Source organism: Salvelinus fontinalis, chromosome 21, assembly GCF_029448725.1.
Source record: "Salvelinus fontinalis isolate EN_2023a chromosome 21, ASM2944872v1, whole genome shotgun sequence".
NCBI lineage: Eukaryota > Metazoa > Chordata > Actinopteri > Salmoniformes > Salmonidae > Salvelinus > Salvelinus fontinalis.
Window position 1 is genome coordinate 41879036 of NC_074685.1, and position 16276 is coordinate 41895311.

At 42.2% G+C, this 16276-nt stretch overlaps 1 protein-coding gene across 5 annotated transcripts in view; it reads left to right on the top strand.

Annotated features, from left to right (window-relative positions):
- Nucleotides 1-4521: 4521 nt before the first annotated feature.
- Nucleotides 4522-16276, top strand: part of scai (suppressor of cancer cell invasion) — a 30319-nt gene continuing 18564 nt past the window's right edge. For 2 of the 5 annotated variants that reach the window (XM_055875287.1, XM_055875288.1), the window contains exon 1: nt 9168-9790. In XM_055875287.1, coding sequence (XP_055731262.1) covers nt 9591-9790 — 200 coding nt within the window. In that variant the 5' untranslated portion in view covers nt 9168-9590. Of the gene's footprint in view, nt 5618-9167; nt 9791-16276 lie in introns of those variants that run through there. The other 3 variants (XM_055875289.1, XM_055875291.1, XM_055875290.1) reach the window with 3 other exon arrangements.

The window sequence follows — 16276 nt, forward strand, 5'->3', positions numbered from 1 at the left end:
CTGACCAAGGCCCTTTTCCCCCGATTGCTCACTTTGGTTGGGCATCCAGTTCTAGGAAGAGTCTTAGTGGTTCCAAACTTCTTCCATTTAAAAATGGAGGCCACTATTCTTGGGGACCTTCAATGGTGCAGAAATGTTTTGATACCCTTCCCCAGATCTGTGCCTCGATACAATCCTGTCTCCGCGCTCTACGGACAATTCCTTCAATCTCAAGGCTTTGCTCTGACATGCACTATCAAATGTATTTATATAGCCCTTCTTACATCAGCTGATATCTCAAAGTGCTGTACAGAAACCCAGCCTAAAACCCCAAACAGCAAGCAATGCAGGTGTAGAAGCACGTGGGACCCAACTGTGGGACCTTATAGAGACAGGTGTGTGCCTTTCCAAATCAATCAATTGAATTTACCACAGGTGGACTCCAATCAAATTGTATAAACATCTCAAGGATGATCAATGGAAACAGGATGCAGCTGAGCTCAATAATGAGGCTCATGCAAAGGGCCTGAATACTTGTGTAAATAAGGTATTTCTGATTTTAAAAAATTCTACATTTGCTAACATTACTAAAAACCTGTTTTCGCTTTGTCACTATGGGGTATTGTGTGTAGGTTGATGAGAGAGAAAATTATTTCATCAATTTTAGAATAAGGCTTTAACGCTATAAAATGTGGAAAAAGTCAAGGGGTCTGAATACTTTCCGAATGCACTGTAGATTTGGCCCTGTTTTTTAGGTTATTGTCCTGTTGAAAGATTCATTAATCTACCCGTGTCTGGTGGAAAACAGACTGAACCAGGTTTTCCTCTAGGTTTTCGTATGTGCTTATTGTAAAAACAATATATATATATATATCCTGAAAAACTCCCCAGTCCTTAACGATTAAAAGCATACACACAATGGTGATTTTAGCATGTAAATCTTGATGTGGCACAAAAAAAAAGGTGGGATGCATGCCAGCAAAGCCACACCATATTTTCTGCTGGCCAGCCCCACCACCACAGAAAGCACTGAGCTAGGCTGAAACACCTGCATTTTGGAGCTGCCTTACTCAAGAAAGCAAAAATGAGACCATGTTTGTACGCAGCTTTAATAACTCCGATTTTTTTATTTTATTTTATTATTTTTTTACATTGTTTGCAAAATTATATGTGACACGTATTAATGCCATAATAACAAGAAAAACAGGCAAAAAATATATGTTTTTACCTAAAGGTGTGGGGCTCTGCCCCACCTGCCCTGAATGACGTGTCGCCACTGCATACACATAACATGATGCAGCCACCACTATGCTTGAAAATATGGAGAGGGGTACTGTGTTGTTTTGGATATGCCCCAAACATAACACTTTGTATTTAGGACAAAAAGTGAATTGCTTTGCCAATTTCTTTGCAGTATTACTTTAGTGCCTTGTGGCAAACAGGATGCATGCTTTAGAATATGTGTATTCTGTACAGCCTTCATTCTTTTCACTCTGTCATTTAGGTTAGTATTGTTGAGTAACTACATTGTTGATCCATCCTCACTTTTCTCCCATCACAGCCATTCAACTCTAACTGTTTAAAAGGCACCATTGGCCTCATGGTGAAATCCCTGATAGGTTTCCTTCCTCTCCGGCAACTGAGTTAAGAAAAACACCTGTTTCTTTGTAGTGACTGGGTGTATTGATACACCATCCAAAGTGTAATTATTAACTTCACCATGCTCAAAGGGATATTCAATGTCTGTTTATTTAGATTTTTACCCACCTCACAATAGGTGCCCTTCATTTTGAGGCATTGGAAAACCTTCCTGGTCTTTGTGGTTGAATCTGTGCTTGAAATGCACTGCTCAACTGAGGGACCTGACAGATAATTGTATGTGTGGGGTACAGAGATTAGGTAGTTATTCAACAATCATGCTAAACACTATAATTGCACACAGAGTGAGTTCATGCAACTTATTATGTGACTTGTTAAGCACATTTTTACTCCTGAACTTTTTTAGACTTGCCATAACAAATGGGCTGAATACACTAATTGACTCAAGACATTTAAGCTTTTCATTTTTTATTAGTTTGTCAATTTTGATCAACATAATACCACTTTGACATGAGTTGTGTGTAGGCAAGTGACAAAAACATCTGAATCTAATCCATTTTAAATTCAGGCTGTAACACAACCAATTGTGGAAAAAGTCAAGGGGTGTGAATATTTTCTGATGGCACTGTAGCTACACATTGACCTTTTTTGCTCTTTTAACTCATCACATATGCTGCTGCTACTGTTGATTATTTAAATATTCTGGTTCCTAGTCACTTTACCCATGCATATACAGTTGAAGTCGGAAGTTTTACATGCACCAAAGTCAAATACATTTAAACTCAGTTTTTCACAATTCCTGACATTTAATCCTAGTAAAATGTCCCTGTTTTAGGTCAGTTAGGATCACCACTATATTTTAAGAATATGAAATGTCAACATAATAGTGATTTATTTCAGCTTTTATTTCTTTCATCACATTCTCAGTGGGTCAGAGGTTTACATAGGCAATGCTACCAAATACAAATTGAGTGTATCTTGGGTCAAACATTTTGGGTAGCCTTCCATAAGCTTCCCACAATAAGTTGGGTACATTTTGGCCCATTCCTCCTGACAGAGCTGGTGTAACTGAGTCAGGTTTGTAGGCCTCCTTGCTCCCACATGCTTTTTCAGTTCTACCCATGCATTTTCTAGAGGATTGAGGTCAGGGCTTTGTGATGGCCACTCCAATATCTTGACTTTGTTGTCCTTAAGCCATTTTGCCACAACTTTGGAAGTATGCTTGGGGTCATTGTCCATTTGGAAGACCCATTAGCGACCAAGCTTTAACTTCCTGACTGATGAGATGTTGCTTCAATATATCCACATAATTTTCCTGCCTCATGATGCCATCTATATTGTGAAGTGCACCAGTCCCTCCTGCAGCAAAGCAACCCCACAACATGATGCTGCCACCCCCGTGCTTCACGGTTGGGATGGTGTTCTTCGCCTTGCAAGTCTCCCCCCTTTTCCTCCAAACATAACAATGGTCATTATGGCCAAACAGTTAAATTTTTGTTTCATCAAACTAGAGGACATTTCTCCAAAAAGTATGATCTTTGTCCCCATGTGCAGTTGCAAACCGTAGTCTGGCTTTTTTTTTTATGGTGGTTTTGGAGCAGTGGCTTCTTCCTTGCTGAGTGGCCTTTCAGATTATGTGGATATAGATACTTTTGTACCGGCTTCTTCCAGCATCTTCACAAGGTCTTTTGCTGCTGTTCCGGGATGATTTGCACTTTTTACACCAAAGTACGTTCATCTCTAGGAGACAGAACGCGTCTCCTTCCTGAGCGGTATGACGGCTGCATGGTCCCATGGTGTTTCTACTTGCGTACTATTGTTTGTACAGATGACCGTAGTACCTTCAGGTGTTTGGAAATTGCTCCCAAGGATGAACCAGACCTGTGGAGGTCTACAATTCTTTTTCTGAGGTCTTGGCTGATTTCTTTTGATTTTCCCATGATGTCAAGCAAAGAGACACTGAGTTTGAAAGTAGGCCTTGAAATACATCCACAGGTACACCTCCAATTGACTCAAATGATGTCAATTAGCCTATCAGAAGCTTCTATAGCCATGACACCATTTTCTGGAATTTTCCAAGCTGTTTAAAGGCACAGTCAACTTAGTGTACATAAACTTCTGACCCACTGGAATTGTGATACAGTGAAATAATCTGTCTGTAAACAATTGTTGGAAACATGACTTGTCATGCACAAAGTAGATGTCCTAACCGACTTGCCAAAACTATAGTTTGTTAAACAAGAAATTTGTGGAGTGGTTGAAAAACTAGTTTTAATGACTCCAACCTAAGTGTAAGTATACTTCCGACTTCAACAGTCTGTACATACTGTATCTACCTCAATTACCCCGTAAACCTGCACATCGACTCGGTACAGGTTCCTTGTTTGTGTATGTATGTTTGTGTCTATATATATTAAATCAAAGTTATCGTTACTCTGAGTGTTATTTATTCCTCATGTTGTCCTTTTTCTATTATTTTTTCAATTTTTCTCTGCTTTGTAGGGATGGGGCTGTAATTCAACATTTCACTATTAGCCTACACCTGTTGTTTATGAAGCATGTGACAAATACAATTCGATTGGATGTCAGAAGTGGGATGGCGTAACTACCTGCAACAGTGCGAACTCTCTTTGGATTGTGGTTAGCATACTTCAGTTGACTTGAAGTCGGGGTTTTAGCCCTGCAGTGGTTGCACTTTGGTCATAATTTACTTTCATACATGATTTGAAGCTATCATAATTAAAGGAATATATTATATCCTTGTGTTTCTGATTATGATAACCTTCGGCAGTTTGAATAATTCAAGTATCTCATGAAAGTATACGTTCATACTTCAAAATCAAGGCATTTATTGAAATGACTGGAACTCTTACAGACAGGCGTTTAACCAGGTAGCAAAGACGACTGACTGAACGTGCCCCTCGTGCAGAACGTTGACGCTTTTTCTCCATTCACCCTCCTCCTTCCACAGTCTGAGCACACACATATACAACCACCCGCAGTTAGTTTGACTGCCATCGGCTTGGTGCACCACGGTTCCGTTTCTTTTTCCTAGTGTAAAACAGCTGTAAATGACAGTGCGGCACTGCATTGGAGGCTCTGACTTAAAAGGGTTCATACATTTACACCTGGATACGGTTGCTCTCAGGACGACAGGGTGGAGACATCAGGACTGAGTCAGGTAGTTAGCCAGTTTAGCTAACTAGCTAACGATAGCTAGTATATTTGGAGTAGTCGAGAAATGGCTAGCTAGCTATATTTTCTTTAGCTGGCTAGCTACAGTAGCTACGTATCCAACTGCCCAGCTGTTTACGCAGCTAACTAGTAGCTGGGTGAAATTGGTTGCACATCATTAGCAAGCTGCTTAGATTGATGCATCGCTATTAGCTAGCTAACTATGATTGCATAGACAAAAGAATCGAGATACAATAACGGGTTTGCATTGCCAAGTAGTGGAAAGGCACATTTTTTCATGCACGCTTCCAAATCTACCTAGTTAACGTTAGTAACCTTAACGTTACCAACTAGCTATCTAACGTTAGCTAGTTTACAGGTACATTATTTTACATTATTGATTTGATTAATTTCATTTTTACCTTTATTTAACTAGGCAAGTCAGTTAAGAACAAATTCTTATTTTCAATGACGGCCTAGGAACAGTGGGTTAACTGCCTTGTTCAAGAACAGAACGACAGATTTGTACCTTGTCAGCTCGGGGATTCGATCTTGCAACCTTTCGGTTACAACGCTCCAACCACTAGGCTGCCAGCCGCTAGCTATTTAGCTAGCTATGTAGTTTTTTGCACAACATTAAATCACCCACATAAAATCGTGTATTTACGATAGCTTAGCAAGCTAGTAACTGGCAGTGCGTTGTCACTGTGGCCGTTTAATTTGTGCACAGATTGTCGTTTTAATCAATACCTCTTCACTGATGTCAAAACAATGTCTCATTTTAAGACGTATAGGCACCTATAGGGTCGACCTCTACTGTTTCAAGTGGATTCGGACTTGACACAAGCCTGTCCTGTTCTGAGAGGTGAGTACATTTCATATGATTTCTGTACCCGGATGATGATATGATCCACGTTATACACTGGGGATTTGAAATGCAATTGCGTCCAAAATGTCCACTGAAAGGAAATGATGGCAATGAAGCAAATTGTGACGATTTTCCCACTACTTCCAGCTCCAGTCTGGGGAGGGAGTCATTAATTTAAATAGAACCTACTTTTTGGACTATACAGTGCCCCTAGAAAGCATACAGCCCCTTTTTGTTGTCAATTCATTCTGGTCCATAAAGACAATCAACTCTCCTCTTGATCCTGTACCCAGTTATTGGCAATGATAATCATACCCATAACATGATGCTACCATCGCATGCTTTAATATGTGGATAAACAAATTATGTTTGATTGCCCCAGACACGGGCTAAGTTCTCAATGCTGCCACAATGTACTAGGCTACATTAGTGATACCATCGATACCGCTTCCCTTAACAAGGAGGTGTAGCTAGATGTCAAATAAAATTGAATTTGTCACTTGGGCCGAATACAACAGGTGTAGGTAGACCTTACAGTGAAATGCTTACTTACAAGCCCTTAACCAACAATGCTTTAAGAAGTTAAGAAGAAAATGTGTCAAATAAAAAAAATAGATAAGTAGAAAATGAAAGTAACAAGTAATTAAACAACAGCAGTAAAATAATAGTAGTGAGGCTATATACAGGGGGTACCAGTACAGAGTCGATGTGCGGGGGCACCGGTTAGTTGAGGTAATATGTACATGTAGGTAGAGTTAAAGTGACTGCATAGATAATAAACAGAGTAGCAGCAGCATAAAAGAGGGGTCTTGGTAGCCCTTTCAGCTGTTCAGGAGTCTTATGGCTTGGGTGTAGAAGCTGTTAAGAAGCCTTTCAGGACCTAGACTTGGTGCTCCGGTACTGCTTGCTGTGCAGTAGCAGAGAGAACAGTCTATGACTAGGGTGGCTGGCATCTTTGACAATTTTTAGGGCCTTCCCCTGACACCGCCTGGTATACCGCCTGGTATACCGCCTGGTATACCGCCTGGTATACCGCCTGGTATACCGCCTGGTATACCGCCTGGTATACCGCCTGGTATACCGCCTGGTATACCGCCTGGTATACCGCCTGGTATACCGCCTGGTATACCGCCTGGTATACCGCCTGGTATACCGCCTGGTATACCGCCTGGTATGGATGGCGGGAAGCTGGCGGGAAGCTTGGCCCCAGTGATGTACTGGGCCGTACGCACTACCCTCTGTAGTGGAGGAGGCCAAGCAGTTGCCATAACAGGCTGATGCAACCAGTCGGGATCCCCTCGATGGTGCAGCTGTAGAACCTTTTGAGGATCTGAGGACCCATGCCAAATCTTTTCAGGCTCGTGAGGGGGAATAGGTTTTGTTGTGCCCTCTTCACGACTGTCTTAGTGTGTTTGGACCATGATAGTTTGGAACTTGAATCTCTCAATCTGCGCCACTGCAGCCCCATCGATGAGAATGGGGGTGTGCTCGGTCCTCCTTTTCCTGTAGTCCACAATCATCTCCTTTGTCTTGATCACGTTGAGGGAGAGGTTGTTGTCCTGGCATCACACGGCCAGGTCTCTGACCTCCTCCCTATAGGCTGTCTCGTCGATGTCGGTGGTCAGGCCTACCACTGTTGTCATTGGCAAACTTGATGATGGAGATGATGATGGAGTCGTGCCTGGCCATGCAGTCATGAGTGAACAGGGAGTACAGGAGGGGCCCCCCGGTTGAGGATAAGCGTGGTGGATGTGTTGTTACCTACCCTTACCACCTGGGGGCGGTCTGTCAGGAAGTCCAGGATCCAGTTGCAGAGGGAGGTGTTTAGTCATAGGGTTTTTATCTTAGTGATGAGCTTTGAGGGCACTATGGTGTTGAATGCTGAGCTGTAGTCAATGAACAGCATTCTCACATAGGTGTTCATTTTGTCCAGGTGGGAAAGGGTGTTGAGTGCAATAGAGATTGCATCATCTGTGGATCTGTTGCAAATTTCCTTGACCAGCCTTTCAAAGCACTTCATGGCAACAGATGTGAGTGCTATGGGTCGGTAGTCATTTAGGCAGGTTACCTTCGTGTTCTTGGGCACATGGACTATGGTGGTCTGTTTGAAACATGTTGGTATTACAGACTCAGTCAGGGACAGGTTGAAAATGTCAGTGAAGACACTTGCCAGTTGGTCAGCACATGTTTGGAGTACACATTCTGGTAATCCGTCTGGCCTTGCGAATATTGACCTGTTTAAAGTTCTTACTCACATCGGCTGCGGAGAGCGTGATCATACAGTCATCCGGAACAGCTGATGCTTTCATGCATGCTTCAGTGTTACTTGCCTCGACGCGAGCATAGAAGTAATTTAGCTCGTCTGATAGGCTCGTGTCACTAGGCAGCTCGCGGCTGTGCTTCCCTTTGTAATCTGTAATAGTTTGCAAGCCCTGCGACATCCGACGAGGATCGGCGCCGGTGTAGTATGATTCAATCTTAGTCCTGTATTGATGCTTTGCCTGTTTGATGGTTTGTTGGAGGGCATAGCGGGATTTCTTATAAGCTTTCTTATAAGCTTTAGAGTCCCGCTCCTTGAAAGTGGCTGCTCTACCATTTAGCTCAGTGCAGATGTTGCCTGTAATCCATGGCTTCTGGTTGGGGTATGTATGTGTGGTCACTGTGGGGACGACGTCTTCGATGCATTATTGATGAAGCCAATGACAGATGTGGTGTACTCCTCAATGCCATCGGAAGAATCCCGGAACATATTCCAGTATGTGCAAGCAAAACAGTCCTGTAACTTAACATCTGCTTCATCTGACCACTGTTTTATTGACCGAGTCACTGGTGCTTCCTGCTTTAGTTTTTGTTTGTAAGCAGGAATCAGTAGGATAGAATTATGTTCAGATTTTCCAAATGAAGGGCGAGGGAGAGCTTTGTACGCGTGTGTCTGTGTGTGGAGTAAAGGTGGTCTAGAGTTTGGCAAGTCTTTTATTCTCGCACAAATTCATGAATTAGTGGCTTTATATATTTTCTTCGAAAAATCTATATATTTTTCTGTAAAACTGTTTATAATTGGTTGCTCCTATTCGGCAAAAGGGGAAGTAATATGCTTGAGCTGGTTGGCTTTGACAGCAGTTAGCCTAAGTGTTGGACAGTGTAGAGCCCTTTGGTCATAGGGTGATGCAGAAAAGATGCTTGCACGCTACATTTCAGTGTGCGTGTATTACCCAATCTTACACACACACACACATACACCTTGAATGCATGCGCTGGTTAGCAGGTTACATGCTGGTTGCCAGAGTGTGATCACCAGAGCTTGACAGTGAATTGTTGGACAGTGTAGAGCCCTTGGGTTTTCTGGTGATGCAGAAAAGGCTCTCTCTCTCTCTCACTCACTCACTCACTCACTCACTCACTCACTCACTCACTCACTCACACACACACACACACACACACACACACACACACACACACACACACACACACACACACACACACACACACACACACACACACACACACACACACACACACACACACACACACACACACACACACACACACACACACACACACACACACACACACACACACACACACACAGACAGACAGAGGATATTTCAGTGTCTGTGTGGGGGACAGTGTGCATGTTGATTTGTCCCTCTTCAGTTGCATGACTTGGCAGATGAACAGTGCCTATTTAGCCTCTGGCCCCACTGGCATCCCACACACAACCTTCATTTTAACCAGGACCAAACCTCTCATAATAGGTTACTCACCGTAATGGTATGGTTTAGTTTTACCTTTTTCAACAGTTGTCTAAAAGACACAAGTTCCCACATTTTTTTGTAGTCTTCCAAACAATATGTATTCCACAGACATGGCATTTGCAGGCTTCAATTGAAAAACTATTATTCCAATTGATTTTAGTTTTAGCTTACAGCCATTTTGTCAGATGAATATTATCTACAACAAAGAATGATACATGACAAAATGCTCTTTAGTTTTAACATGCGTATTATGGCCTCTATCAAGTCATAGATGCTCTTTGGTTTTTCAGGGGAGAGAAGCAGGTGACATGACTGGAGCTGGGGCTGAGGATGACATCCCATTGGGTGAAAGGAAGACGGTCACAGACTTCTGCTACCTGCTGGACAAGTCCAAACAACTCTTCAATGGTCTAAGGTCAGTCTCTGTCTCTTGAGGTTTCTGTATTTGTGTTTTGATTTATGGCTGTTGAGTCGTTTCTAAATGTTTACTTCTCAATGGAATACTCTTCAGTTATGTGACATTCAATGCAGTAAGGTATAAAATATATAACAAATACGCTAGGTTTGTGCACTGTTAATCGATCAATCCAATAACCGAACGGACGTTAGTATTAGGTTACTTGAGTGAGTGTTTTAACATTGAAAAAGCTCTAAATGGTAGGCCTATATTAACATTGAAAAGGCTCTAAATGGTAGGCCTATATTAACATTGAAAAGGCTCTAAATGGTAGGCCTATATTAACATTGAAAAGACTCTAAATGGTAGGCCAATATTAACATTGAAAAGGCTCTAAATGGTAGGCCTATATTAACATTGAAAAGGCTCTAAATGGTAGGCCTATATTAACATTGAAAAGGCTCTAAATGGTAGGCCTATAACATTGAAAAAGCTCTAAATGTAAATTATCCTTGTGACATTTTTACCTTCAAGGATATACCATGATATTTAAAATTCTTAATTTAATAAAACAATAAACTTTTGAATGTAGTTTTTATAACAGTGCTTTGAGCTTCTTCTGTTCATTTAGCCATACAGTCTTGTCTCGAGACCGGTATGTTATTTCCCACGTAGCAATTACAGACATGTACCTAATGGAGTTTCCACAAGACCTGACACCGATCAATGCAAAACACTCACCAGAAAACCCTTTTGTTTCAAAGTTAGTTCTATCATGACACACATCATATTTCTCTTGTCAATAACAGGGTTTCCATCCAACCTTTTATGCGAGTAAAGTACGTCAGATAAAAAATGTCACGACAGGCCTGATGGAAACAGATATTTTGTGGGTAAACTTTCCAAATGTCGACAAACCAAAACTGTAGACAACGTGGGATCATGTTTTTGTTGGGGAAATAGATTATGCTACAATTGAGGTGGAAATGCTTTTGTGTGCAAAGATTGACATAACCATCACGGCGAAGTAAGCATCGTGTTACTGCAAGTTATGTTGTGTGGTCCTCCCACTGCGACTTGGAAAAGCTTGGACAGTTTATTAGGCTACAGACAAAATAAGTTATGATGAACTTCACAGGGTGGTGAAAGTGCACAGTGATGAGCTTGGTGCTCCTTTCCAAACCATAGAGGTGGTGGTGAAATGATGATCGGTGCTTGGCTGCCAATTGAGAAGTAAAAATTATCCTGCTCTTATCCATAATCTCGTCATGTACCGTCTGCATTGTATCTGCAAGTTGTTGGCTGGAGCTCACGTACCAAGATCAGCATGGGCACATTTGCTGTTTATGGCAGACTTTTTGTGCCAAAATCATTGACAGTGATAAAAATAAAATGGAAACACAACTCTTTTTTTCCCCGATAAAGTAAACGTTATACGACTGAGTGCTTTTTATGTGCACCAGGTCAGTTTAATTGAAACACACCTCTGGTAAGAAAATGCACATATTTTTGAAATGCAGATTTTAGAATATTCGCATTAAAATCTGTCACAAATTGCTGTTAGCCAAAACTCCCGGATTAAAGCAGTCTGTCCCATTTACTTCTGCCATGTGCATTTGCTTCGTTTTGATTTGTCGGCAATATTTATTTAAAAACATTTTTTTCAATTCAATTCAATCCGAAAACATGCCATGATATTATTTGAATAGTCAAATGCCAATCCCTCACCTGCACACGTTAAATTAAGTAAATGGCTCGTAGACCTGAAATGATCAGTGTTGAAAATAAGGTCCACACTCTTAGAATTAAGGTGAATAAAAATATTAAGCTGTATTACACAATTTCTTTGTATCAAGCCCAATTTAAAGAGTGGAACCATGTCATTTCTAATGTGGCTCTGTCTCTTTTGCCAAACCTTACTGTTGGGTTAAGATGTTTTCTTTTCAATACATCACATACACAGAATACACGCATGCAATCACACATACATTAAAATGGAAAAATATTCATGTCAGACCATGTGTTCGGCGTATCCCATGTGGCCAACGGGTTGTGTTTGAGTTAATCAGTCATTTCTCGTCTATTTTTAGTCTGGGTATGTCAGTAGCTGCAGGCCTCCCTTCGCTCTCTCTCTGTCTCCCTCCCCCGCTTTATCCCTCTGTCCCTAACAAGTGTGTACAGTAGTAACAGCGCGTGCCTGAATGATTGTCTGAGAGCTTGGAATTGGTCGCTTCATTACTTCTCCATTCTGCTCGTCCCTGGGATGTATGGCTAGAAACTGAAGTGGCGTGACTGGCATCCCACTCTGAAACAAACGCTTCCCTAGAAGAGATGGGAAACACTGCCTACTCTAATTGCAGCTCGACTCACTGCAACGGTGTTGTCAGACAAAAGTGTTGTGGCTGGTAGTAATTGAGAAACATGCATCGCAATGATGTTGTCAAACATGACTGTTTTGGCTGACTCATTGGTGAAATCGGTCTCACTGCATCAGCGTTGTCCTGCGTAGAAGCCCTTTGTGTTGACATGGGAGGGCTTTACGGGGGTGTGTTTATGATAATTGCCTGTGCTTGTCCGCTCAAGCCAACACAAACAAGATTTAACACTCAACAAAACATGGTTTCACCAATCCCAAATGACCCCAAAGGACTGGAGCATCTTGCACTGTGCAATCAGCTCTCTGCACTAGGGATGGGCACTGTTATTCAAAATATCTGAACGGACGTTAGTATTAGATTACTTGGGAGAGTATTCATTTTGGAAAAATAATGTCCACTCGACGACATTGAGACTTGTCCCGAAGCCACTTCCTGTGTTGTCTTGGCTGTGTGTTTAGGGTCGTTGTCCTGTTGGGTGGTGAACCTTCGCCCCAGTCTGAGGTCCTGAGTGCTCTGGAGCAGGTTTTCATCAATGATCTCTCTCTACTTTGCTCCGTTCATCTTTCCCTCGATCCTGACTAGTCTCCCAGTCCCTGGCACTGAAAAACATCCCCACAGCGAGATGCTACCACCACCATGCTTTACTGTAGAGATGGTGCCAGGTTTCCTCCAGATGTGACGCTTGGCATTCAGGCCAAAGAGTTCAATCTTGGTTTCATCAGACCAGAGAATGTTGTTTCTCATTGTCTGAGAGTCCTTAAGTGCCTTTTGGCAAACTCCAAGCAGGCTGTCATGTGCCTTTTACTGAGGAGTGGCTTCCGTCTGGCCCCTCTACCATAAAGGCCTGATTGGTTGTCCTTCTGGAAGGTTCTCCCATCGCCTCAGAGGAACTCTGGAGCTCTTTCAGAGTGACCATCGGGTTCTTGGTCACCTCCCTGACCAAGACCCTTCTCCCCAGATTGCTCAGTTTGGCTGGGCGGTTTTTCACACTCAACATTTAACCGTGTGTATCAAGAATGGTCCACCACCAAAAAGACATCCAGCCAACTTGACACAACTGTGGGAGGTATTGCAGTCAACATGGGCCAGCATCCCTGTGGAACACTTGACATCTTGTAGTCCATGCACTGACAAATTGAGGCTGTTTTGGCGGCAAAATGGGGTGTAACTCAATATTAGGAATGTGTTCCTAATGTTTTGTACACTCAGTGTATTTTGACTATCCGGATATCCGAAAAAATATATAATGATATTATTTGAATAGTGAAATAATGTCAAATGCCCATCCCTACTCTGCACACTGGTCCTGTAGTAGCCGTCACACTGGGCGATTTGTTAACACACGACAAACATCCTCCACCTTACAATTTGGGAGTTACCAGGGAAACAGCTCCAAGGGTTTGTGTGTGTGTGTAGTAGAATCTATGACTCATGCGAAGAGATGAGGATGGAACGATAACTAATGGAATTGATTGGCCTAAATGTTGACATGGATGTTTAAAAAATAAAGAAATCACATTATTTTATGTTGCACTCCATGTGATCAGTATGTATGTTTACAGTATAGGATTGCAAATGATTTAGAAAGAAACGAACTCGTGTTGCTGTAGAGCGTGGCAATTTCCCTCCAGCTTTGGTGTCTCTTTATTTTGATCACATTAACTCCCTGACGAGCTCAGGCTCAAAGACAGCTGTTGTCTTTTATCGCTCCAGACTTGGTTCCACATGGAGTGTGATGCCTGTAGCCCTGTACCTGGAAACCTTTTGTAATTGGTAGGATTCACAGGTGGCTGGTGGAACCTTAATTCATTGGGGAGTAGTAATGGCTGGGATGGAATAAATGAAACGGTATCAAACACATCCAACCCATGGTTTCCATGTGTTTCATTCCATTCCAGCCATTATTATGAGCCGTCCTCCCCTCATGAGTCTCCTGTGGTAGGATTCTTATCATCCTGATGGGTCCAGGCAGCGTAGCTTTTTGGACGAGGCCTGCGTGTGAAATCTGGGGCACAGTGACCCTGTCTCTGGAGGCTTGGTCCCATCCTGGAATTAACCAAAGCCAGCCCTGCTGCAGTGCTCTGTTCCTCCACGCTAATTACAGAGGTTTGGTTATTAGAATCAGACCAAAGATTGGGATCAGTGTCCTAGTTCTTCTTTGGGACTTTGCTTGTTTGGTGCCCTGTGTCTGATTTCAATTAAATAATTGGAATTGTTATGAATAAACTAGGGGATGTATCATTTTATATATGGTAACTGCAGACATGTCAAATGCAACAAAGCTTGCCTTTTTACACATTGTAAATAAGGACCCTTCCATTCACAATAGAAAATACTTTGTAAATACAGTGCATTAAGAAAGTATTCAGACCCCTTCCCCTTTTCCACATTTTGTTACGTTACAGCCTTATTCTAAAATTGATTACATTCATTTTTATCCTCAGTCTACACACAATACCCCATAATGACAAAGTGAAACAGGTTTTTAGAAATTTTTTCCTAAAATGTATTAAAAATAAAAGAAAACATACATTATATATATAAGTATTCAGACCCTTTGCTAACTCAATTCAGCTCAGGTGCATCCTGTTTCCATTGATAATTCTTGATTTTTTTTTTTCAACTTGATTGGAATCCACTGGTGCTCAATTCAATTTATTGGACATGATTTGGAAAGGCACACACCTGTCTATATAAGGTCCCACAGTTGACAATGCATGTCAGAGCAAAAACCAAGCCATGAGGTCGAAGGAATTGTCCCTAGAGCTCCGAGACAGGATTGTGTCAAGGCACAGATCTGGGGAAGGGTACCAAAAATGTTCTGCAGCATTGAAGGTCCCCAAGAACACAGTGGCCTCCATCATTCTTAAATGGAAGAAGTTTGGAACCACCAAGACTCTTCCTAGAGCTGGCCGCCGGCCAAACTGAGCAATCGGGGGAGAAGGGCCTTGGTTAGGGAAGTGACCAAGAACCCGATGGTCACTCTGACCAAGCTCTAGAGTTCCTCTGTGGAGATGGGAGAACCTTCCAGAAGGACAACAATCTCTGCAACACTCCACCAATCAGACCTTTATGGTAGAGTGGTCAGACAGAAGCCAGTAAAAGGCACATGACAGCCTGCTGGGAGATTGCCAAAAGGTACTTTAGGAACTCTCAGATCATGAGAAACAAAATTCTCTGGTCTGATGAAACCAAGATTGGACTCTTTGGCCTGAATGCCAAGCATCACGTCTGGAGGAAACCTGGTACCATCCCTACAGTGAAGCATGGTGGTGGCAGCATCATGCTGTGGGGATCATTTTCAGCCTGCAGGTACTGGGAGGGAAAGATGAACGGAGCAAAGTACAAATCAAATTTATTTATATAGCCCTTCTTACATCAGCTGATATCTCAAAGTGCTGTACAGAAACCCAGCCTAAAACCCCAAACAGCAAGCAATGCAGGTGTAGAAGCACGGAGAGATCCTTGATGAAAACCTGCTCCAGAGCGCTCAGGACTGTGGACTGGGGTGATGGTTCACCTTCCAACAGGACAATGACCCTAAGCACACAACCAAGACAACGCAGGAGTGGCTTCAGGACAAGTCTCTGAATGTCCATCTCTAGAGAGACATGAAAATAGCTGTGCAGCGACGCTCCCCATCCAACCTGACAGAGCTTGAGGATCTGCAGAGGATAGGAGAAACTCCCCAAAGACAGGTGTGCCAAGCTTGTAGTGTCATATCCAAGAAGACTCAAGGCTGTAATCGCTGCCAAAGGTGCTTCAACAAAGTACTGAGTAAAGAGTCTGAAATACTGATGTAAATTTAATATTTCACTTTATTTTTTATAAATTTGCTTACATTTCTAAAATCATGTTTTGGCTTTGTCATTATGGGGTGTTGTGTGTAGATGTAGGGGGGGAAATATTTAAGCAATTTTAGAATAAGGCTGTAATGTAACTGTGGAAAAAGCCAAGTGGTCTGAATACTGTTCGAATGCTGTGTGTGCGTGCGCACGTTGTGTGTGTTATTATTTTGAGCAGATGGTCAGGGGGCTGGAACATTTTTTTATTTATTTTATTTATTTTATTTAACCTTTATTTAACCAGGTAGGCAAATTGAGAACACGTTCTCATTTACAATTGC